The sequence below is a fragment of the Anomalospiza imberbis genome, chromosome Z (genome assembly GCF_031753505.1).
Source record: "Anomalospiza imberbis isolate Cuckoo-Finch-1a 21T00152 chromosome Z, ASM3175350v1, whole genome shotgun sequence".
Lineage (NCBI taxonomy): Eukaryota > Metazoa > Chordata > Aves > Passeriformes > Viduidae > Anomalospiza > Anomalospiza imberbis.
In genome coordinates, this window is record NC_089721.1 from 61096711 (window position 1) to 61121852 (window position 25142).

The 25142-nt window shown below is 42.8% G+C and overlaps 3 protein-coding genes across 5 annotated transcripts in view; 2 read left to right on the forward strand and 1 right to left on the reverse strand.

The window, feature by feature from the left end:
• Positions 1-8672: 8672 nt before the first annotated feature.
• LOC137465366 (purpurin) lies at positions 8673-13233 on the forward strand. Its single transcript, XM_068177377.1, has 4 exons — positions 8673-8889; positions 10310-10446; positions 11821-11933; positions 13004-13233. Exons 1-4 carry the CDS (start codon positions 8773-8775, stop codon positions 13231-13233), a joined length of 597 nt encoding a protein of 198 aa, XP_068033478.1. The 5' UTR covers positions 8673-8772.
• A 3890-nt stretch (positions 13234-17123) lies between these two features.
• IDUA (alpha-L-iduronidase) overlaps positions 17124-25142 on the reverse strand; it is a 46594-nt gene continuing 38575 nt past the window's right edge. The window contains exons 10-15 of the mRNA XM_068176069.1: positions 24683-24804; positions 23315-23440; positions 22584-22660; positions 21696-21796; positions 18947-20119; positions 17124-18902 (exon numbers count right to left, since the gene is read on the reverse strand). Coding sequence (XP_068032170.1) covers positions 20019-20119; positions 21696-21796; positions 22584-22660; positions 23315-23440; positions 24683-24804 — 527 coding nt within the window. The 3' untranslated portion in view covers positions 17124-18902; positions 18947-20018. The remainder of the gene's footprint in view (positions 18903-18946; positions 20120-21695; positions 21797-22583; positions 22661-23314; positions 23441-24682; positions 24805-25142) is intronic.
• SLC26A1 (solute carrier family 26 member 1) overlaps positions 19995-25142 on the forward strand; it is a 36885-nt gene continuing 31737 nt past the window's right edge. For 2 of the 3 annotated variants that reach the window (XM_068176063.1, XM_068176067.1), the window contains exons 1-2: positions 20094-20133; positions 20490-20590. Coding sequence is in view for 1 of the 3 variants with exons in the window: in XM_068176062.1 (XP_068032163.1) it covers positions 20126-20133; positions 20490-20590 (109 nt within the window). In the remaining 2 variants the exon portion in view is untranslated. Of the gene's footprint in view, positions 20134-20489; positions 20591-25142 lie in introns of all 3 variants that reach the window. The other variant, XM_068176062.1, reaches the window with a different exon arrangement.

Consider the following 25142-nt stretch of genomic DNA (forward strand, 5'->3'; position numbering starts at 1 on the left):
ATATTTAAGCTGTCCCAAAGGCTTAGCTGGTAGCTGGGAAAACAAGGTGAAGTTTCAGGGACTAAAATTCCTCCCCTCCCAACAACTCATATGACAGTCTCTCCCTAGTCCTAGCATGAAAACTACTGAAAATTTCTGGAGTAAAATAATCTGGCTGATGTGCTACAAAACATACTCCCCAGGAAAAGGAATAATGTTAGGGCCATTTATGGGACTGTGTCCAAAGCAATGGGGGCAAACACTGCCTGGCAAGCAAAAAGACGGATGGGAGGTGCTGAGTGTGCTCAGGCTGCTAAGATGCTTTGTGTTCCTTCTACATGGGAACATTGTTTTTCCCCCTAAATAAGAAGCCGTGGGGATGGGAGCTGCAAGTGTCTAAACTAATTTGATTAGGCATTATCCTTACAGGGTGCTGTATTGACAGCTATACTCAAACTTTTCTGACCCACTCATCTGTTGGCATAACAAGATTGCAGTTTATCTGATTTACCACATAATATTCTCATGCCACCTGCTTCTATACAAGAATAAGCTTTCCTGCCTGCAGCCATGGGAGCCCAGTGAGGATCAGAGCCACATCTCTCACCCCTCCTGGGCCAGGGTCTTCTTCTGTCCCCCAAAGTCTGGCCCCCTCCTTCAGCTGCACATGGATTGTCACTTGTCACAGGGAGGGCTGGCATGCAAAACCTTATGGCTCTTGCTCAGCCTCCTCCTCCTGTCCTTCCCCTCTGTAGCTCTCCAGGGACCTTTAGATGCCCCTATAACCCAACCTTGCCATCTGGGATCTCATCCTAGACTCTGCTGGGCCCCAGTCCTGGCCTGTGGTCCCAGCTAATGCAGCCACCAGTGGGTGGGATATTGCCGCAGCTTCCCTGTCTACACACCAGTGGTCAAGCTGTATGGGGCCAGATCGGGACAGACTGCACCAGGGCCAATCTGGGGATGCCACCAGTCTGGGGGTGCAGAGATCAGGGCTCCCCTTCATTGCAAGCTCAGGAGCTGGAGAATCTCCTTCAGCCTGGGCAGGCACTGAGTCCTGCCCCTGGAGCTGCTTGGAGCCCGACAGAGATGCAGGTTGGCAGCCATGGGGACAAGTGACAGCTGGAGCATGTGCATGAGCACGGCTTGAGACGTATTTGTTGTAGTGCAATCTGACTATCATACAGAAACACAGCAATCTGACTCACACAGAGGAGCACAGCAGCAGACTCTAGCTCTGCAGAAAATGCAGTTGAGCAGTAGCTGGTTATGCTAGTGCTGTATTTCCTTGCTGGCAGAACAACTGATAGCTGAGCTGTAGCCAGATCATGAAATGCTTGCAATAATGCATAAATCCCTTGCACTTTTGTGTGCAGGAGAAAGTGTGCTGCTGGCAGTCCACTTGCAAAGGAGAAGCATGTTGTCATATGCTTGCATTTTTGCCAGAATGTTGACTCCACCTTGTCATTACAAAGGAATATCAGCCTCCAATTTATTAATTCCTTTGGAGAATTATCTTAAAAGTAGCATACAACTTTTTGTATTGCATTGGTGAATTGCAGGAATTAGTCAGAGATTTCCATCTGAATGGTTCTTGTAGAAGGGGCATGGGTTTCTGAGATCACACAGGTCAGTTTGGTGTTTGTTAAGTCTGACTGTTACTATTCTGAGAGATATTGATGAGGAAATGTATCTATGCCATGCCAGAAGACTAGAAATATACCTGAGCCTGTAAGTCATCACAGGCTGGATGTACCTTCTTGGCTTCCTCCTCCTTCTATATGTTGTAAATATGCACAGATTCTCTTATTCTTAATTTGATTGAGAGATGGCTGTGTTAAAAAATATTACAATACCGTAGCAGTGGCAATTTCTGCTGCAAGTGTACATGAGTTTATTGTGTTTCAATTGACAGATTGTATCCAAAGCTCTTAGCACAAATCACTGGACCTTGAATAAGAAGATTACTTCATTCATCAAATGTTCTATGAAGATGAAGGACTAAAAAGATCTTTAAACTCTTCTCAAACCAAGCCATGTGCACAAAATACTTCCTAAGTTTCTTCCCAAAATGCTCTGGGTTTGGAGTTAAGGAAAGCACAGTGGTGTAGGACATACAAAAACTCTGAGAAGGAACACTAATGACACAAAATATGTGCTCAGATGTACCCAGAAGTAAGTTTGCTTATGCAGTCTCATGAAGAAACAATGAAGAAAAGAGAAGATGCTGTAAGGAAAGATTTGCAGAAGTTTGCAGAGCAAGAGGACATCGTGAGAGATGAGGGAAATTATTTGTGGGAAACAGGGCCACAATGGGGGAAAAAAGACAGCAGGATGGTTAGCAGAAAAAGAAGGACGCATAGAAAATTATTCTAACTTCAAGAGTAATGGAAGAGCCAGTAATGAGGAATTGAAAAGGGCTACCAAGTCTATAAAAAGCTGTGGAACCAGAAGGGTGGGAACAAGAATAGCCACCATGGGTAAGACAAATTCAAACCGAAAAGTCACAAGAAGAAGCTGGAAGTGTCTGTGTAATCTCAGGGCACCTGTCAGAACAATATAAAGAGGTTTGCAGCACTAGTAGACACAAGGCTGCGGCAAAGAAAAGCATATAGTAGTTGCATATAAGTATGCATATAGCATAGTTATATTCCAGAGACCAGCAGCAGGAGTGGTCATACAGGAGTTTCACTGGTCCTCACAGGAGCGGCCACAGCTCCCCATGCTAGGCCTGTAGGCACAGGATTGGAGGGAGTCCTGCAGAGGTTTTGGTGATGTTAAGCCACACTGTGGCCTGCCTCCTCTTCCTTCTCTTCTTGTGGGCAGAGGGATGCTTAGTGTCCAGTTCCTACAGTGGAGCTGGCTGCTGTGGTGGTATTTTTAAGGGGCCTCTCTCTTTGAGGCCACCCTGCAATTTTCAGTGTTTCCAGCTTGTTGCTCTGTCTGAAGCAGATGTAGCTCTATCTTCAAGTTGAGTATTCCAGTTGTAAATTTACAGAGGTGGTAACCATGGGACTCTGAGATTTGACTGCAACTTCTGTTTGTAAAATAAATATTTTTTCTGTGTAAGTGATGAGAAGTGTGCCATGGTGAAAACATGTCCATGGAATGCTTAGGCTATCTAAGGTCTTGCAGCTTTAAAGATCAGAGGCTTAAAACATCAAACAAACAAACAAATCCTCCATGAAAAAAAGTCATTCTATCATTTTTGACAGCTTAGAAAACTCCTCTTTCCCCACGCTCCATACTTCCATCCACTTCTCCTGCAGAAGAAGCAGATATAGAAATCTGAAGTACAGTCGGATGTGAAAGCATTTGCTTATTCTCTTAGCCCTGTGACTCACTAATCAGCCTTGTGTTCACAGCTGCCCTCCCTTTCGAGTGCAGAAGGGTGCTCTGACCTAAACCTTCCCTCCTTGCACCTTCAGTTCCACATGGAAATTATGTCCTCTAACACCTACTAAGGCCAGGTACTCGGCCAATGTCTTTTGACTGCATGCACATACAGATTTCCTTGGCTTTTGTAATTTGTGCTTCTGGTTTTAGCTTTTAAATCCATCATCAGGGCTGGCATGGACATCCTGGCTTACCCATAACTACTCAAGCTCATTGCCAGCAGTATCACTTTTGTAAAGCACCTTGAGATGCATGCTATATAAGGAGCTGTATATATTCCATTGGAATAATCTGATGCAATAATCTGGAGGCAGAATTTACTGTCTCAAACATGTAGACATATGGTCTCTTGTTACATCCTGCTTTGCAACCACTTAGACCCTATAGATTTACTCCTGCCTTTTTTTTTTTTTTTTCCTTGTCTTAAGCTGTTTCTGTTACAGGAACAGAAAAGGAAAAAGAATACTACATGCATGGTTTATACCTTCAGGGATATTCACATGACCTCTGTGCCTCCTTCTTTTTGGAAAGCATCCTGGGAATAACACCAGGGATTTCATTAACTCTGGTCTGTTACTTCGTTTTGAAATGTGGGAAAGGCTGACACTGCCTGAAGGAAACAATCTCCTTCCCCTTGTCTTCCCCCAGGAGAAGAATAGGATCAGACCATAGAGGTATATCAGAGATCTTTTCAAGTGTAAAGACCTTATCTCCACAGAACTGAGCTCCTTTCCTATTTGCAGATGCCTCCCTCCTTGTCCACAATGAAATGGCAGGCTCTCCAGTCTTCTTGTGCTGAAAGGGCTGGTCATTGCCCTCCAGGACCTGGCAGCTTGGAATGAAAAAGACAAATATTGTATCTTTAAACAAATATTGCAACTAAAATGAATAAACATGCCAATGTCTGGAAATGGATCAGTTTAGCAGTAGTAAATATTAGATTGGTATAGAGATATGTCAACAGTATGCTTTATAGTAAGTACTAGAAAATTACAAACAAAAAGTTTATCTTTTTATCTGATGGCCCCAAATAGTCTCTTTTTCATGAGGTTGCCTCAGGCCCGAATTGTATTTTGGTAAAGATTAGCAACAGGCCATTTGGGAAACTGCCATGGCTGGGGAGAAAATCCAGCAGCTCACTGATGGAGCTACAGCTACCATCTGCACCGTTGTGCAGAAACCAGCAGATGGCACAAAACCTTAAATTTACTTCTTTGGCCGGCAGGTCCTTGTGTGGTAAGATCCTGCTGAAGGAGAGATTTTAGCTAGCTCTGCATTCGCCCTGTTCTAGCAAGGCAGCATGACATGGGAGGGTTTGGAAGAAAGGGAACTTAAGTTTTCTGGCAAGCTCTTGTCAAGGCTCTAAGAAAACCATTCCCTCCCTTACTGCGCATCATGACAGAGAGGATGAGGCTTCTTGATTTCTCTTGCTTTGAGCAGCACCCCTGTTTCACTAAAAACAGGGTGAAAAGTGTGTATCTTTTTCTGAGATGTGTTGTGTGCACAGGAGCATGTGAAGCCCTGCTCTGCCAATTGTTAGTCAGTACAATCAGCAAGAATTACACTATCATTTTTCAGAAGAAAAAGGTGTGTCTCGGTTCCTGTCATTTTAAACTGTGAGGTATTTGAATATTGCCTTGAAAGTCCTAAGGCAGTGATTTATGATGCCTTTATAACCTAATTATATAACACGCCCAAGAATCTTGCCCTTGAACCACAGAAGAACAAACGTCAAACAATTTCCTCTTCATCTGTATTGCACCACTCACTTCCTTGGAAAAGATCCACATTTCTGAGCAGAAGTCACAGAAACTGAAAACCTCTATGTCCACAGCCTTAATGTGGTGTCTCACTGTGGGGAAGCCTTATTTCTCCTGTGTCCTGCCCCCACGAAGGAGTGGAGCAGACTACCACTGCCCTCTCAGCCCTTGGCAAACCTGGGACTGAGATGTGTGCTCTGCAGCAATGCAGGCACTGCCATGTGACATCCCCGAAAAATAGCCTGGCATCAGCAGCACGAATTAGATCGAAAGCAGAGGATCAAGTGCCCACAACTCATGGTGCAATAACCTCTGCAGAAGCGGTCCAGGGGGACTCTGAATGCACATACCTGTAGCTGTTCTCCAGTGCCCTGGCAAACAAACCCACAATTTGATCACCCACTGGACAGCAGGGAACTTAGTGCCTGATGCAGGAGCATATTTAGAGCTCTCATCCTGTGCCATCAGCTGCTGAGCTAGCAGTACAAAATTTACTAAATCTGAAATGCCAGTGCAATTGCAGCAATTCCCTGAGCAGTTTACCCAGTGCATATTCCAATAATAAAGCAAAAGGAGGACCTGCTAGGTGCAGGAAATCTGAAACTGCTGGTGATGTATTTCACAGGATAGGGAAGAAGATAAGATTAACCATCTCATCTACATACCTGTTTTGCTGCATGTCATTAAAATTACCAGCGATCCTTGTGCTGAATTCAGTACACTGAACAGTCAGGCCATCACTTCTACTAAAAACCAGCCAGTTTTGGTGAGCAAGTCTGGAACAGGCTCTTGGGTATCTTCTTTGACAACCAAACACATCTTTGGGTATCTTTGTTTTATAAAATCTGTTTCATGTTACATCAAATTCAACAAACCCAGGAATATGTTTCAATGCTTTGATTCCTCCCATTTTTCCCCTATGCCCAGTACAAATAGCCATAATACTGTAAAAATGAAGGTAAATTTTATTTTGTTTTCTTCTTGCTCTAAAGAGCAAAAAATGCAGTGACAGATGTTATGCTCACCAACCAAAATCTTGTGCTGTGATTAGCTATTATTAGCATGTGTCTAATCCCCAGGGGATTAAGTGATTCATCTAAGCATGGCTTCAAGTGTCACCTATGTCTCACATGGACATAAACTAATCTCTTTTGTTGGAAACAGATGAAGTGATAAGTGTTTGGAAGCCTTCTAATTTACAGAAAACACTGCAGTTTGTCAGGGTGAAAGAGTGCGTTTTATATTCTGTGTCAGTCCCTTTAAAATCCAATGGGCATCTAGCCCTGAAATGCAGTTTAAGAAGTTACTTTTTATGCAACTCTTTAAGTGGCCAAGTAGTCCCAGTTACCACGCGCTCATTCCTGTGTGGACTTGCCCAAGTTTCCTCTGAAGACACGCAGATGGCATGAATAGGATAGGTTCAGTCACTACACTGTATGCAAAGTACCACTGCCTCCCTCTAAAGTGTAAATGGAAGCTGTACAGAGACCAAATCAAAGTTGCCTCTAGCAGCAAGCAGGGACAGCTTTTTCCAGGCAAGATGCTTCCAGGCAAGCCCTAAACAATCTGCCTGTAAAGCAACAGAGTTCACACCAGCTGCAAGGCAAAGTTGTGTGCTTCTGTTCAAGAAGCCCTGGGCAAGAGGCAGTAAGCCCAAAACATCCAGAAGGCTTTAGGCCTCATTCTGGAAGTCCAGACTGTTGGATCAGAATCAAAAGTTTCAGGACCTCCTGGGCTGACTCCATAGGAATTATAGGGTTGTCCCTAGTGGTTATGTCTAAGGCTCCCAAGCACTTAGTACCCAGTGTGAGGAATAACTGCTAGTACCATCAACTCCTATTTGAATGTCTGAAATCTTAGATCTCCCAGGTGAGCCTGGGAGAAACCTGGGAGAGCAACCTTTGTAGTTAGAGAAATTATTTGGGCGCTTGAGAATGGCAGGCATGGTTTGCTGTCAAAAGTACTCTTCTAGTGATCTCTGCTTTCTTGTCTTTTTCTGATGTACTGTATTCCCATGAGAAGCTACTAGAAGGAACATTTTGGAAAGGAGAGAGCTGTAGTATTTATGTGACTGGAAATGCTGACAAAATTAGCTAGGAAGAATGTACATAAAAATGTTTCATTGCACAGGAGAACTGATATAAAGGACTGAGGACTGATATAAACATGAAGTCTAAACTGCATTGTTTGCACTTTTTTGTCCCCTCCCCCATGTAGGTAATGCATAACATCTTCCTGCTCTGAAAGGATCACCTTAATTTGATGATGCAGGTATGAGAAGAGCTAATTATGTACCTGCTCCATGCAAGCTGACAAAACACGTGCCTATGCAGATGCGTGTATATAGCCCAAGTGTTTCTCTAATTAATGCTCTGTGCCTATTCTCCTCAAGTGTTAGAATCAGAAAGACTTCAATGAGACAAAGCACTGGTACAATCAAATAATCAGATTTATTAGCTTTCTGGGCAGCTTTTTCCATTATGTAAAGGCTGTGTTTGTATTAGTATAGCAGTCAGACCCACCAGTGTGAGGATTACAGTTGGTTTTTACATAATGGATTATCCAAGATTAAGTGTTTTATTCAGGCACATGAGCAAAAATAACCAATTAGTGACTTTGCAGATTCCTTATTTAAAGGGAGCTGGAGGGCAATTGACACAAAATCCTCCTGCTACCTGCAGTCCAAAGACTGAAGCAGAGTAGTCTCAAGGACCTCCAACATCTCTACTCAGCAGGTAAGTCTCTCTTCAGCAGAGGTGGATCAGACATCTCTTGCAGCAGGGAAATGCAGCTTGCATGGCAGCAGCTAGGAATAGCCTAGTGTAGCTGCATGGGTGCTTGGGCTCTGGGTTGGTAGCTCAGCTTGGTTGGTGCTGACAGGTGTTAGATAACTGTTTTATCTTGGCATAAGGACAGGTATTCAATGTCAAATACTCTGCAAGAATGTATCATGAAGGTTCTCTCTTCCTGAAGTCTGAGAAACAAATATGCTGGGATATGGATGAGGAGGGATATCCAAGGAGAAAAACAGCCATGGGCACCTAGTGGTTGTGCTGCAATGACAGATCAGGCCTTTAGAAAATTAGTAGCATTTGTCATGTTTGTTGAAGGAATGACCAATATCAAAGTGTATTTTGCCATTAGAGCAGACACCTAGGAAAGGCCTGTTTTGGTGAGCAGAACTGGAGATAAAGAACATGGCTTCACTGGCTTGAAAGCAAAGTGGACACTCACTGTGAAATAATTAGAAACAACAACTTTACAATGTACAGTGGTTTACCAGAGCTCATTAGAACATTTTTCGTCCTGTGAAAACAAAATTCAAAACATTTCGATTTTTTACCAATTCTTACTGACCTTATCCATAGTCTGGCTTGATTTATAATACAAAAATACAATGAACTGCATTACCACTACTGGCAAGCAAAATACTCCTCCAAAGTAATTGCCATTGATGTTCCGTTTTGGCTGAATTTAGGTACCACAATGACTCAGTATCAATGGAAGCGCTGGTTGTATCAATGGAAGAGCTAGTATGGAAAGAAACTAGTCTTAAATAATGGAAATGCATCTGTAGCACTAGCTACCTCCATCTACTGCATGAAATAAACCCCCATGTTTGCTTTTGTCTTGCAGAATGAAATACACACAGTATGTTTTCCTGGCCTCGGTCTTCTACACTGTTGAATACAGCCTAGCTCAGACATGTGCAGTGGAGTCTTTCTCTGTGAAAGATAATTTTGATCCAAAAAGGGTAATTATGGTTACTTCAATAGTACATGTGAAGAAGCTTTACATATAAACTGTTTTTCCAGATTACGAGTTTTGTTCATCTAAAGGGTTCTTCACCAAAAAGCTAACTTCTTTTGTATTCTGTGTTACTGATCCTGTTCTGTAGTTTTCTCAGTACTGTTTAACACTACAGTAAAACTGGGCTTGAAAGCCAGGGATGTTACTAGAGCTCATCTTCTGTTAGCTTGGCACGACTTTGAGCTTCGAACAGTTATGTGAAAGGAACAATTTAGATCCATATCAGAGAGGAAGCTCAAGCACAAACCCTAGGGCACTTGCATCCACCACTAGTCATTCTTGGGAGCCATAGCAAATGGAAATCTTACCTAGTCTGGTATGCTGAACACTGACTCCTGCTTAAACACATAATTTATACTTCTGAGGAGAAAATGAGGGCTAATCTGCTGTTGGAAAGGTCCAGATGTGTGTCAGTACCTATGTTAACTAATGGTCAGCAAACACCACAATTCTAGGGGCAGCTGGGATATGGTGAGTACTTTGTCTATACAAGATTGGCTTTGCTTTGAAAACAATTCATGTCTGGGGAGAGCTTTGGGAATATCCCAGTTTTAAAAAGTCAAAGCTTTTGCTTGGATTCCTGTGTTTGAGAATCACGGTTTTGCAGACTTAAGCACATAACTTGCCTAACAGATGTCATTAGCTTCACTGCAGAATCAATTTTAACACAGCTAGCTCCTGCTCTTCTCAGCATTTCTACTGATAGTGTTAACTTTCAAGGGTCTTCCTCTCTGTCAGTCACCTGTTAAAATCTTGTTTTCATTTTACTAGACACTTGTACATTTTCAGGGATGCATTTTTTGCATGGACATATTCTTTCCCTTAATCTCACTCCATTTCTCTCTGCTGTTACTCTCCCCAAAACACAAATTGAGTATGTAATTATCATTTTCTGCTTTGCTGAGTAGACCCTTTTCCCCATCAGAGATCAACGGTGGCCCCTGGCAGCCACAAAGATTGTCTCCAGCCAGTCTTTGTACCTGCATTTTGATATTGTTGAATTTGCTATGGTATTCCATGGAAGAGAAGGGGCTTGAACAGCAACAGAGAAGAACCATTCTGACTCTCACAAGATGTGTTAGGATGGGAGATGCTTTTGGTGTGGGGTCACTGCGACAGGAATATCTTACTTCACCAGGACTACACACACAGAGCAGTGCAGAGCTGCTAGACCCACTTCTTCTGGCACAGAGGCAAGGGTTCATCAGGCAGCACTGCAGCATCTGTGTGCTACATTCCCTCCCAAACTCAGACTGGCATTTATCAGGCAGTGGGGAGTTAGAAAGGCACTTTGATCACAAAATTGTTTTTGTGCTAATCTTGCCACGGTGGCTAATGCAGATATTAATACACTTCTGTGACAGTATGCAGGGAAATGGTATGCCCTGGCCAAGAAGGATCCAGAAGGCCTTTTCCTTCAGGATAACATCTCTGCTGAATACACTGTGGAGGAAGATGGCACAATGACGGCATCCTCCAAAGGCCGAGTGAAGCTTTTTGGGTGAGCTCTCTTGACTTTCAGCTCTAGCTGCTCTTATGAGGTACTGGATGAGGGGGACATGGATGATGATCTACCCTGAATACACAACATGGCTGGGTTTTCTTCATCTAAAAGGGAAGCTCAGCCAAAGTATTAGATTAGAAGCTAGAGACTAGACACTTTTGAGCCCTGAGTTTCTTCACAGCCTGGCTCAGAGGTTTAGGTCCATCACAAAACTACTGCATAAAGTTAATTATTAAGTCAAATCTGGATTGATGGAATGATTAGATAAATTAATTGCAATCAAGTAAAGTAGCTAATGAAGGCTGTCAAGATGCAAGATTTCTCAGGAAAACCTGTGGTTAACTCTTAGATGTAATTGCAATGCCTGAATGGACAGATGGCAGGAAGCTTAGAGTTTTGCCTGTTGGTCATGATTACTACAAGGAATTACAGCATGTAAAGAGATTAAATAGCTTCCTGAGTGCAAAAGAGAAAATCTGTGGCTTCTAATATGCTAGCACTAGCAGGTGGCTATGAACCTTTTACATCTTAACAGTGCAGCACTCCAAGATATTTTGAGAATGGGAAAATGAGGTTTTGCATGCCATACTGTGCAAGGGGAAAGATGCCTGAAAGGACTCTTCAGAAACAAGCGAGTCTCAAGACTGCTGCAAATTTTATTTCTGCAAAGGCAGGATAAGGGGAAGCCCAGCCTGAGCAAGGAAGGGAATGAAGACCCTTCCACTGTTTCACTAATCCAGGTAATTCTTGGTGAGCAGTGTTGAAATGTGGATGGCATTCAAAGGAAACAGATAACAAACAGAGAAGGGCATTGGAACAAATGGACATCCACAGGGTTCTCAAAGGCTCTGTGACAGCTTCTCACCAGCCTGGCAGAGGGGCTGTAACTACTATTGTGCTTGTAACAGACATTCCTGTGCCCATATTGCTGGGAAGGGATAGACAGGGGAGAGCCAAGTCCCTGCCTCTTCCTGGGGGACAGCTACTGACCCCAAAAGAGCCCAAATGCAGGTGGACTCACCCTGCAGACTGCTAGCAGGGAGCCAAGAAACAACATTCATTATTGTGCTTGGTTGCTGTCTGCTTTTACAGAAATGGGTGGCAAAAAGCTTACTGAACTGAAGGAGGGTCAGGGCACTGCCCCAGCCACAGCATAGCCATACAGCAGAGTTGAGGACCAGAGGCCAGCAGCAATCACTGGCAGTGTTTAGGGGGTGTCACAGATTTGCATTAATTAATGACAGTGACTTTGCATTAAGAAAGGCCATGCCCATGCTTGAGGAAGTTGTGCCCAATCCCTGAGTGAAGGACACTCATTTGAAGCTCTCATGCTGCCAGATTTTATCTTGAATCTTATGGATCTCGTTGCAGTTTCTGGGTGATCTGTGCTGACATGGCTGCTCAGTACACAGTACCTGACCCAACCACTCCAGCAAAAATGTATATGACCTACCAGGGTCTGGCCAGCTACCTCTCCAGTGGTGGTGAGTTAAATTCTCCAGCCCCTTGATGTTTTTCAATTGCTTACAGCTGTCCAGATGTGCATTACCACATATAAGCAGAAAAAACAGTTCAGCTCAGATTGCTCCAAGTTCCCCCTCAAACATCCTTTTTGGGGAGGATGCTTTATCCAAGCAGTGCGTTTTACCTCCACAGAAAGGCCAGCATCCAGAGACTCCCCACAGATCCTTCTTATACATTATATATCTTAACAAGGAGGCTTAGAGACATTGGGCCATACACAATGGGTTCTGTACAGCCAGTTGTGGTGTTCAGCCTAGGGAAGCCATACTTCCTGGGGCCCACTGCGGGCATTAGGGAAGTGCTAAGGTCAGTCACCCTTGTAACTCCTCCTAGCTAAACAGAGGACACATGTAGACCCACAGCTGCACCCCAGCAACAAGACACATATCTCCTCAGAGAGACACAGCTGGACTCAAAGAAATGGAGCTCTTAACTCAAGTCAACCTTTCAGAAACTGCTCATGCTGAACCTCAGTTACACTGAGGGCCCTTCAAAGCCTATCCTTTGTGCCCAAGCCTCCCATAGCTGCAGTTCCTCAGCTGTGGAAGTTGGGGATGACTTCTAAGGTGTAAGAAAGAAGTACATTCCCTTAGTACTGGCAGATAAGCCACACCAAAAAGAACTAAGTTGAGCAACGCTAGAAAAGAGGAGGAATGTTTTACTGAGGCTTCCTGTACAGGAAATGTAATCTGTACTGTATGTCCTTCCTTCCACCATGCTTGAGCAAGCAACATAAAGAGGTATTTTGTCATTGAAAACCTAGAAAATCCTAGTCCTCTTAATACTTCTAGCCTTAGAAACAAAAGGTGAAAATGCACTGAGCATAATGGGGAAAATCATGGTCTAAAGATGCCCTGTACTTGTCCCAGTTCTTCCCCTCATGGTGTGGAGATAAGCTGGATACGTGACACGATTATAGATCCTTTGGAAAGCTATGCCTGCCTTGTGAAGTTTGCCACCTCCCTGCTGAAGGATCCACCTCTGCTCAGTTGTGCCCACTGTGACAAACCTGTGTGTTCTGTTGTTTCAGGGGACAACTACTGGGTGATTGACACTGACTATGATAACTATGCCATCACCTACGCCTGCCGCAGCCTGAAGGAGGACGGCTCCTGTGATGATGGCTACTCCCTGATCTTCTCGCGCAACCCCCGTGGCCTCCCACCAGCCATCCAGCGCATTGTGCGCCAAAAACAGGAGGAAATCTGCATGTCTGGCCAGTTCCAGCCTGTGCTTCAGTCAGGTACTTTGGCTAATTAGCAAACTCACTCAGTTGCACAGCTGGTGACTGCATTTGCTGTTAATGTCACAGAACTTCAGCAAACTCAGTTGTTCTTTTTTAGCAACCTTTTCCTCATGTTAGATCTAATAGGAAAACAGCTACAAAGAGAAATCCATACAAGAACAAGAGCCTGCTGGTTCTGCAGCCTTAAGATTGCTACTTACCGGAATTCTGTGTGTTGAAACTGGTACACTACCAGATGAAGATCAGCCTTGTTACTGTAGTAGACAGTACAGGGATGGATGCATCAAGTCGGTGTTTCTTCTCTTGGAAATGCTTGTCTTGGCCACTTGCATCTTACCTTGGGTCCATGCAGTGTCCTCCAGGAAAAGATGAAAAGGTGCCTCCAAGAAGGACCACTCTCACACTCAGTTCCATCATGACTTGTGTCCTGTGTGGTCTGAGTAGCAGGGGTGAGGGGCTCTGAGCAGCATTTCTGACTGTGTCAGCTGGCAGTGGGAGTCAGCAGGTGCTCCACATACATGCAAACAGACCATGTCTAATGCCATTTTGAGAACATTTTTCTGGAGGTACAGGAATTGATCTTCTAGTTCAAATGCTGCCCATGAAATAGGCAGACCATTTTTAGGGCTCTGCAGAAGGCAGAGATTCTTCTTTGTTGGCAGTTGAGCATTCACACCCTTCACAACCTCACTACCTGGCCTGGAAGTTGGCCCTTTACTAAGCCACATAACACAGGTTTTCTGCACTGTGGGACAAGGAATGGCAGCTAAAATCTCTTGAACAGCACACTGTTGTGTCAGTCAGTCCTCTACTACAGAGCAGGCACTGTCATCACCCAAGGCCATGGGCACGGCGTTGGCATCCCTGCCCCATACCCCTCGGTACTGCTCCCCATAGCAGAGGGAAGGCAGCTGGCTTGTAGGGTCATGGCTGGGTCCTCAGGAAAGCTGAGTGCCCATGGCTAACTGGGAAAGGCTGCCTGTGTCTATGCCAATAGAGAGAAATGCAAACAGCAACTTTTGCACCCTGCATCATAGTCTTGTACTGTGATTCAGAAGTACCGTAGGAAAGCTGTAGTTATTGCTTCACTGGAGACTTAATGGCTGTTAAAGCATTTGGCAAATTTACTTACACAGACTAAAGTTTACTCTTCTTTCTTTCCAGGGGCCTGCTAAAAGTACGCTTCTGATCCTATACTTAAGCACGGAAACCAGACCACTTGGTCTTGAAGTTGCCACTCAACTAATTATAAAAAAAAACATAGTATGGAATAGTGTGTTTTTCCTGAAAAACACATGAAAATATTGGGGGATCTTTAAACAGTGTGCAATATAATAGTGATATTTGAATTTTCAAGGGAATACCTAATGTGGCATTTGTCAATAAATGTTTTTGAAAAAAAGGCACCTCTGAAACTGTTTTTTATTGCCTGTTGTCCAGTCTGTTGGGGAGCAGAAGCACTGAGGATGCTCACTGAGGAGCAGTGAGAGAGCAGCCAAGGGTGCTCCCAGCACAGATGGGGCAGTGTCACTCTCCAGCACTGAACAAGGTGGGGCAGGGCAAGGATGGCAAGAGGGGCACATCCCCTGACAGGGCTGATTGTCAGACAGCAGCATGGTGACAGGGTAAAACTGGGATTCCCCTAGAAAGTCCAGCCAGCAAGTGGGGGCAGCAAGACACAGGGCAGTGTGCAGGCACATCAGTGAGATGGCTCCAGCCAAAAACAGGACTTGAGAGCGTGTCTGAGGCAGAGCTACCTGCAGCAAACTTCCCATGGGAGAATCACAAATGCAATGAAACAGATGCTACTTTCAGTAACTGTACAATGCTTTAAATAAGCGAGTGCTTGCATTTCTAATGGCATTAACAGTAATTTGCTCCTCTCTACCTTCATAATCCAGTTTTCAGTATCTGGATAGAACTCAAGAATTTCAAAGTATAGAACTGAAAGATATAGAACAGACTGGGTTTATGACAAAGAATTTCACAGATAGAGAAAACAAAGAGTACTTGGAAATCTCCATGTAGAAAAATGGTAACCTGGGTCAGCATTATTGACATGTATTTCCCACTGCTTTTAGTAAAATCACATTCACTTTGTGTTTCCTAGCAATAAAAAATACCAGTCTAGAACACCCCAGCATCCTGCTGAACGCTGCAGTTTATCAACTACACAATTTTTATAATTATGAAGCATAGAGGTAAGATCAAACTGAACAGCCCCTACTCCTGAGGCTTCCAAAAGGTGTGTGGAACAAGGCTGATGTTGACTGAAGACCTTCGGAGCACTACACCATTAAACAGCTTCTGCAAGATGCTTGCACAATCCTACCCACAGTAGCCAGAAAGAGTATAGAAGAGGCACTCTCCAGGACCAGAGACATTATCCCAGAGATGCAGTGAAGTCTCTCAAACTTGTATTTCCCGGGATTTCCTAGCAATACTTGCATGGTGCTCAACCCGCTTGAACAAATGTGTCCTTGCTCTTCAGGTCTAGGGAAAGCTACCCTGACAGAGAGCAAGACTGTGAGCTACTACCTAAAGCTAAGGACAGAAACATAGGAGCACTAACAGGCAATCCTAACAAAACCCCACACAGACAGAGAACTACTGAGTCTTGAAAAAATATCAGCCTTTTCTGCTGGATTAAGTGCAAGGTCAGTGCATTGATTGAATGTTCTCCACTTCCACCCCTCTCCCAGCAGGAAGTATTGGGGTGGAATCTGTGACCTTAGGACTTGTATAACAACTGATTAGACAGCACTAACCCTTACCTGAAGGAGCATGGCCTTTGGCCAAAACTGTCAGACCAATACTACCAGTCTTAGAGAAATAGGATTTTTAATGTCTATACTAATTGTGCAACCAGAGCAGATGAGAGTTGTAGCAAGAAGATACAATCAGTATGTAGGACCCAGTGCATCTTTATTGTGTTTGGTGTAGTCTGTCCAGATAAGATAGGCAGTAAAATTCCTCCTTAGCCACATGAGACAAAGCCTGCAGGATCATAGAAATATAGAGGTAAATCTGGTTGAATACACCATAGAGTTCACGTGTCCCAGGAATTGTACTTGTGGGAGCATGTTTCCATCAGGACCACAAGCAAGTCCTCATTGTATAATGTGGTAAGTTAATGAACAGATGGGAGTTACATCATATCCATTTGTCTCTAATGACTGCAGGAAATGTGAAAGACAAGGCAGGATAGGGCAGGCAGTCATGAGTGTATGCTGATGAGATTTACACTTCTCTTGAAATTCTGTTGAGTTCAACATGAACCATCTCAGGTATATCTAGAGGTAGACATCTTCTGTCTGCTGTTTGAGCTGGTTGATGAAAAGCAGTCTATTATTCCTGGGTTTTAAGTGTGTGTATAGGTCCCAAGCCATAATCTCTGTCCTGCACAAACTTTCCACTAACAAGACAAAATAAAAAAAATTATTTATTCATTAAAAGGACTGTTGTTTTGTCCTCAGAAGGTCCTTTAGTGCTGGCAGAAAGACTATGACTGTGCAACAGCAGGAGTGACCCTGCAAGGATATTGTCCTTCACACATCAGTGAACCTCCTCCAGCAAGGACACTGCAAATCCTCAAATCAGACACAATAATACCACCTTGAGTTTGACCAGTTTTCCCTGGGTTCTGGTAGCTGAGGCAATCTATGCATTTAGTTTTCTACTTCAGTCTCGACATTTTTATGCTTCAGTTATATGTAATGTTGGAATTTCCACAAGTGGAGCTATTTTTCTGCTTGTGCTGGTAGCCACAGCGAGCAGCTGCATGGTGCTTGGTTGTTGGCTGGAGTTAAAACATTAGTCCTTGAGAGTAGTCTTTACTTTCCAAGATTAAATTGAGTTGTAAGCAGTTTCTACAACACAGTGATCAGATCTTGTTTTTACGGGGTTCATGTGAAACATTAACAACCAGTTTTATTTGCTGTCACAAAAGACGGTAACAAATGTAGCATATACACAATTAGACAATGTAAAATACTCAGCTGAAAGCTTCTTTCAGTTGCAAAATGGTTATATACCCTCACAAGCTTTTGTTTGAAGCGCAGGCAAATAACCCCATGTTGCAGTTGCAGTTACATATTCTTATTTGGATTAATGAACAGCAAAAGACATACAAGTGTGCTCTGCAGCCTTGCTTTGGTTATGACACTACAGAACTACTAAGCACCTGCTATTCACACCTGGTGCTATGGATACTTGGCACTTCTGAAAACTCAAACTGTAATGAGGGACTGATCACTACATGTAACAGAGGAGATTAGTTAAACATGCAATTTTGGAAACACTATCAGAGTCAGGAACAGATGGTTACAGAAATCTCAAGTTTCAAGTAATAAACAGCGTTTTTCTGTAGACATTAAATGATAAAAAAAGAAAACACCATTTCAAAAACTTTTATAATTTGTAAGAAATAAACTCATACCTGGGAATACCAACTTCTCTTCTCTCTGTAATTGTTAATACATGCTCATTTCTTAAAGGAATGAGTTTATATCATAGCAGCAAAGAAGATTTTCAGAAGAAATCTTCTATTTTTCATGGTTTGCACATCTATATATTTTCATCCCTGCATAACAAAATCAATACTATTCACTACAGCTATGTTTCTTCTTTTTTTTTTTTATTTTTTTAATACACCTGTAACTAGTACATAGTCCTTGGTTTGATAAAGACTGCTATAGTCTGATTGCCAGGGTGGGCAAATTTTAAAGCAGAAGGGCTACTAAGTTGGGACATCCTAACATACTAAACTGTCCACTCAAGCTCCTACATCTTCCCCTGCTCCAGACACACTAAAATCTCTCAAGACCCTATACTTAGTATTTCTCTAAATCATTTTATTTGTGGTTCCACCTCATACTAGCAAAACAACATGTGTTAATTGCTAGATTTTACTTAACTGGTTCTTCACTCAGGGGCAATTATCACAAGTTTGAAATGTATTTTTACCTTCTCCATCCAAGTAGAATGTCTCAGTAACTTTTCTTAAATTGAGAGGGTTTTCAATTCAGTAGGACCCATGGCCGTTTTCTGTTCTGCCTGTACTGACAAGGAACTGGAGGACTAGGATGTGACAAGTGCCCCTTATTAAAACTTAAATGAGGCAAGAAACATTTCATCTGAATTCTGTGACAGAGTAAATCTTTTAAGGCTAATTTTCAGTAAAAGCACTTGAACAAGTAACCAGCAAGTAAGGAGATACAAGGTCACATTTCACATGCTCTGACTTTTTGTATATGTTTCTTTTCTGTGCTGTAAGAGTTGAGGGTATTTGAGGTAGTTCAGCTCTCTCCCCTACTGTGCAAATTTGGGCACTTCTTTTTTGCTGAGACCTGAATGTTTCATCAAATACGCAGTTTTTGCTGTTATGTTGGTGAGGTGGCTGATGTCAGCAAAGAGAGCAGCAGGGGATTTGTTTGTGTGACAAAGTCACTCCTCTTATGGAAAACACTCCAGCTGTTTTCACTGGCATTATCCTTCTCTCTGCAAGCCTGTTAAAAGGCACAGCTCAAACTGTGCCAGTTGTGAAAAGGGAAGAATAAAGCAGCACCCCTGCAATTTCAGGGAACTTTGCTGTTTACATAAAGTGTTTGGCACCTGCAAGCACAGCCAGTGGTGATCTGTAGCCCGTGATCTAAGGCAATCATACACTTGTGCACATGCTTTGCTATCATACATATCATATGCCCGTGATCAAGGGCTATCGTACACTTGTGCACAGGATCTCAAAGTGTTCTTTGTTGATTTCCTAAGTGTCTTAAGTAGTAGCCCTGCTACATTCAAGAGTGTGCTGTCCTGTCATATGAAAACACAAAAGGCTCTAACTAGTGTTTCAGCTTTCTCCTGGCCATGCAGAGCTGAGTGACCACTTACAGACTGTGAGGGGAGGTGTTAACTGTAAGGGCTGAAGAACACCAGGCTAGGTGACAGCAATGGAGAGAAAGAGGGACTTTCAGGGTTAGAGCCTCTACCACAAAGAGGCAGCTGCTGACGGCCACAGTGCAAACAGGTGACTTGGGCAAAAGCACAAAAGGGAAAAGGCAGGTAAGTCTGGAGGCTAGGGCTTTCTGTGCCTTCTCCCCTCTGAGAATGAGCTGATACCCCTGCCTCTGCCTATGGGAAATGACTCTGGCATCCATGTAATGGTCACAAATACTGAGAAAGCTGAGTGGAAAACCCTCTGTGAGAGAGTGAAAAACCTCATACACCTGAAGACATGGCAAGCATTCTGAAATAACCCACTGTGACTAACCAGCCAAAGGAACTAAGGGATCCTTTACTTCGTGCTCTGAATGTGTCTTGTTGCTGTGCACTTTTCCATCAAACTGTTAAGTCAAGACAGGCTGGCAGCTAAGCAAGCCAGCTCACTCACAGACAGGTCCTCCATGTGCCTTCGCTACCATCCTCACTCACACAGTGAAGCCATGGTTCTGTTCCTGCTACAGTTTGTGACCTCTATAAATCTCAACTTGCCCGGGCTGTTAGCTCAGTGAAAAAAGGGGAATAATAAATACGTATTCCCATAATTACTAGTTACCAGGCTGAATCCCTGTCCTATGGCAGCCTCTTACCAATTGCGTTGGCAGTTGTGGTTGTTTAATAATGCTGTCTTTTGTGCTGTGAAGAGTTAACAGGGGCAGTTGCTTCTAACTTGCATTCCTAACTTCATCATGTAATTTCCATACGCCTTCCTCAGCCTGGGAGGAGTTTATTTTTCTGGGGAGTTGTCATTTGCAAGGAACATACACCACTCTGACACCAAGCCAGGCACCACTCTTCAGCATCACTTGAAAGCTTCAATGTACCCCACAGGAAGAGAGGACAGGCCTGCCTTCCCCCAGTAGTCAACGGCACGCACTCTGTAAAAGCCGGAGACTGAGCTTCCTGCAAATGAAAAGGTTAGAAATGGTCACTGTGAAATGCCGACACCTGTGGTACTGGGAGGATGTGAAGCAGGCACTACTCCTGTAAAATGCAGGTTCGTGGAACAGGCTGGGGAAATCAGTTCTGCACCCTACATGTGTCTGTGTCTGTCTGATTAAATATGATAATAAATTCCTCATGGCCAAGTATTGACTTTTTTATCTTGTTTCACCAAAGATGTCCTCTCTACTTACTAGGATTAGCAAGTACAGCTATAGGACTGCTATACCAGCAGTTCCTTTGGAAGAAGGCTGTGACATATGCAACACACAATTAGTAATTTCCTTGTTTTCCGACTTACTTTTCTGCCTGAATTTTGCCTTTGGAACAGGTTATGTGGGGACAAGTTCAACAAAGAAGCAGAACAAGAAGCACGCAGGCTGACTGAAAACCCTCTGCTCTACTCAGGAAGCAGTACCACTTACTTTAAAGGTATGTGAGCTGATCTTCTGTGGTTCTGCTGCTTTTTATCCTTGATCCAATTCAAAGAACATAGCTTGCCCTAGCAGAATCTTTGAACACACAAGCAATATAAATTTGGAGGTATTTTATCTAATTAATTGATTTTTATATGTGTTTTAGTGATTTTATTCTAGAAAAAAAAAATGTGAGAAATAACAGGTGAGGAGGAAGTTCCTAGCAATAAGGAATGCTGAGACATGATATTTTTTCAAGCAGCCTTTTTTGTTGCTGTTAGTTTTGAAACAAACTATTAAAAGTGGTATATAATATTATAATACAATAATGACTAATAATTTCAGAGATTTGTCATAGCCATGATTTACAGTCTTTGCTCGCCTGTGCAGCCCTTACATTGCAATAATAGCTCTGAACTTTTATTTTGCCACTACTGCTGATGTTAAGACTTTCTCAGGGTAAGGTAAGCCCTTGTTTCTGGTAAAAACATCTCTCAACAGCTTTTTAATAGTATCACTGTAAGGCAAGGTTTGTCTGTGTTTCACTCAGCTCTCATCAGTGCTTTTTATCAATATTTGTTGGATGGTCATGTTGCAAACTAGACAGCATTTGTTTAAAAAAGAAAAAACAAAACAAACAAAAAAGTGACATCCACCACCCTCCACCTGCAGATAAACAAAAAAATACCCAAATAAAACATCAGCATCTTCCTTCACTTGGATGTTTCATCTGAGTAAGCTTCTATTGCAAGGTCTGGTCATGTTTTTTGTGGGGGTTTTTGTTATCATTTTTGCATAATTCTATACCAGCTCCAAAAGTGCTCCTTAAATTCTCAGGGACCTTGTCAGGCCTGCAGCTCAGTGACTGGCTTTTGTGACAAGAATTACCCATAGCATACTACTAATAATATCCTCATGACTACTTGTCGACCTCTGCTTGTCCTTGAGAAAAGGCTCTTACTGAGAATATGATCCTAAAGGAAGGGACATGCTCTTATTTGTGAGGGACTGTGTGTTACTAGCAAGTTACCTGCCTTCAGTAGTTACTAAACAATGGTTCACACATTCATGAGTGGCAATATCACATGACAGATTACCTAATGTGAGTATTCTTGCCATACCTGGACTGTAGACCCAGAGAGTGAATATTGTGTCTTTGGCATTAATCCGCTGGTATGCTTGTCCATCTGATGAGAATTCCACTTCAAATGTCTTTATACACCTAGAAAAGAGAACCATAGAGGTTTGTAATTACAACTGATAATGTGTGAACTGTCAAATACTATAAAAAATCAGGGCTATTTCAATAAGAAGGACAAAAAAAATAAATGTTCAGTTGATTCATTCCTACCAAATGTAGGATGGAATGAATTGACACTATTAGGAAGAACCAGGGCTCCAACAGCCCTCAGAAAAACACCTAGACTGACTTGCTGCTTTGGGTATATGCAGCATCACAAAATGTCACACATCTTTCACTCAGATACCAGGGTTATCAAGAATGAAGAACCTAGAGAGACTGGCTTGAAAAGGACCTAAGTCACTGCTTCCTGAGGCAATCTGTTTGTACACTAGATCACCTTTCAGAGCTCACCAGGGTTTCCAGTTGAGTCTAGCTTGCTGAAGAAAGCAACTGGAGGTTTTCTCTTCCAGTTCACATCCCTTACAGAAATGTGTAAGATCCCACTTAGGTATCTGCTGATAACGTAACTTTTACCATGAATCTTCCTGTCTGCTGTGCTGAATAGAATCCTCTCAGAAATGCCACTGAATGCTGCTGACCAACAGGCAGATTCCTTTGATCAGGCAGCAAATTAGGCAGGGTTGCTCTTCACAGTCTGTGCACACAGGTCCTACAGTTCCTTTTTTCAGCAAATGCACTGTATCATCTATCAAGGAGCAACAATTCATTAACTGTTGAATTTGTTTTACTCTGTAGGGATTGTGGAAACTTAGGGAGTAGTATGTTGGTAACTCATTTGTATTGATTTTATTTTAAAGCTACTTACTTTGACTTTACACAGTCGTCATCCCACAGCACAACGACCTGCCCCTTTGTGAGAGGGATCAAACGAACACCAGTCACCTGTCCAAAGACACAATCCCATGTAAAAAAACTGTACAAACCAATCAGAGAGGTCAAATTTCTGTGTTCAACCTTCCTTACTAATTATTTGCTTTTTTAACATTGAGATCAGCTGTAAAAACAAAAATTTTGGCTCTGTAGCTTTTTGCAGCCTATGTCTCCCACTCGTCAAACCTGCAGAAGACTTTCAGAGGCTCTGGGTACCATTGAGAACATGGGTGAGACTGAATGAGCAGATACAGATGTCTAATATTGCAGCCATGATTCCATTTTAGCTGTCAATTAACTTGTCAGTCCTTGTAGCATACCATGTAATTTTTAAAGAGATACTGCACTTTTCAGCACTGTTGTACTAATTTCCCACCATGGGAACTTCCACTCATCTTAGTGATGAAAAAGTACTACTAGATATAATTCAAGATAAAGTACTACATGGCAAGTGATAGGAGCCATCATATAGCAAGTGATGGCTCCTTTCACTTGCTATGTAGTACTTATACCTTTGAGAGCCTTGTCATCAAAAGAGAGAAGAATTTTTTATTTACTAATTCTTATACTTTTAACAGTAAATTAACTCAAAAGGTTTTCTCCTAAGATTTAAGGCAAGAAGCAGTTTCAGTTTTGATGTGTCTGATGGTAGAACACAACACATACTTGATCAGGAGCTGATCTGGGTCTTGCACAGATGTGGATAAGAAAGACTGAGGGAACAGGAAATTCTTGCTTCAGTGTCAGGATGCCAGCTTCAGGAAATGGGAATGGACCTGTTACCAGTGGGTCCTGTGGAGCCAAAGAGTAGTGTTGTGAAAAATCTTTCATTACAGCATCTAAAGACCAACTGTTAAACCAGTGTAAAGTGCCTGTGTATTTACTTTAGGACTCTTAAATTTCCAATAGAGTTGGTACTGCTAATGCTTACAGGCATCAAAGTTCTCTACACTGGGAGACTTTATACTCACTTGTTTTCCAGCTCTTCAGGAAACAGAGGGTTTGTCCATCTCACAAGCTGGGTTGATCACAAATGTCCTTAGGTACAACCTGTCACTTCTGTAACCTCCCATGGATGCCTTTCAGGCTAGAGGTCTTTACAAACCATGGCCCCATCTCTTCCCAGCGTGCACAGCAAGCTACTGCTAGCTACAACAGCTACGCAGCTGGCCTCTGGGGATGAGGCTGTACCAGATAGCCAAGAGTATCTAAAATCCTGCTGCTGCTCTTTTCAAGGAAGAGCTAATGTCTCCTACAGTATCCCACAGGCCTTTGCAATAGTCAGTTATGGTGACGGGGAGGAGAAGACACAGTAGTGTATACCAAAGTCAGAAAGTGAGTACTCTGTCTGTGGGTCCTGAAGGGGATAAAGATGACCTCCGTTTTTAACCTGGGAGTCTGAATGCATAGGGGAAACTATGGGAAGGGGAGCTGAAGTGACAGGCTGCTCACATATGCTCACATACAGTAAGTAATCTCTGCATGGCTTTCATCCATAGGGAGGAGAGGACTTCTCAGAGATGACTGACTCCTTAATTACCCCTATGGTGCATTCAGCACTAGTGAGGATAAGGCAAAATTGTCGGTCTCCCTGTGAGTGCCTCACAGTTTTCCGAGCTTGCACTGGTTAGTTTTCACCTCAGGGAGGTGTTTTTTTCTTATTATTAAGGGGGCTCATTTCAACTTTCTAATGCAGCAATTTGGCCATTCTGTAATATACACGGGGCCATTTGACTTACTAGGGGAGATGGAACAGAAAGAGTCTCAAAGCCCACTGAAGATTCAGAGAGAAGGCAGAACTTCCCCAAGAGCATTATTTTATGGGTAGGCCCAGAGTGAAGAGGTCATATAACAAAACACAAAGGCATAAGGTGTGCATGAGCTACACTTTTCTGCAGAACTGCAAGTGAATTTTTTGTGTATATGAAATGTGAATGACTGTGGACTAAGAAAATTTTTGTTACAAGCCTGATTTGTTGTCTTTTTCACAAGCACTTTACCCGTACAACACTTCAAGCAAACACATAATCATACCTCGACATCCCTTATTTCCTGGAACTGTTCTGGAGAAGGAAAGTCAGGGCTTCCTAGGTTCTTCCACTTCAGATAGGGATTGGTTTGGTTGTTATCCATGTAATACATCACATACACCATCTCTGTAGGAACACACAAAAAAAGAAGTAAACTATTTACTTGGATTTAAAGATTAACAGGAATAAATCTAGCAGGTGTGTAAGTCTACCTTTTCAAAAGTGATTTCAGCACTTTGGAGCCTGACTTCCACTGGAAAGTCCCATGGCCAGCACTCTCATGAGGCTGTACAATTTGCACTTACCAAGTTTACATTTCAAACTATTACTTCCACAACCAGAACCAAAATCCTCTTTTTGCATGTATTTGTTGGGTAACTGCATCAGCTGTGCAATTGTGTGCTCGTGTTGGCTGTCTTGGAATCATCTAATTAAGGGAATTGCTGCCTGGCAATTGCAGCCAA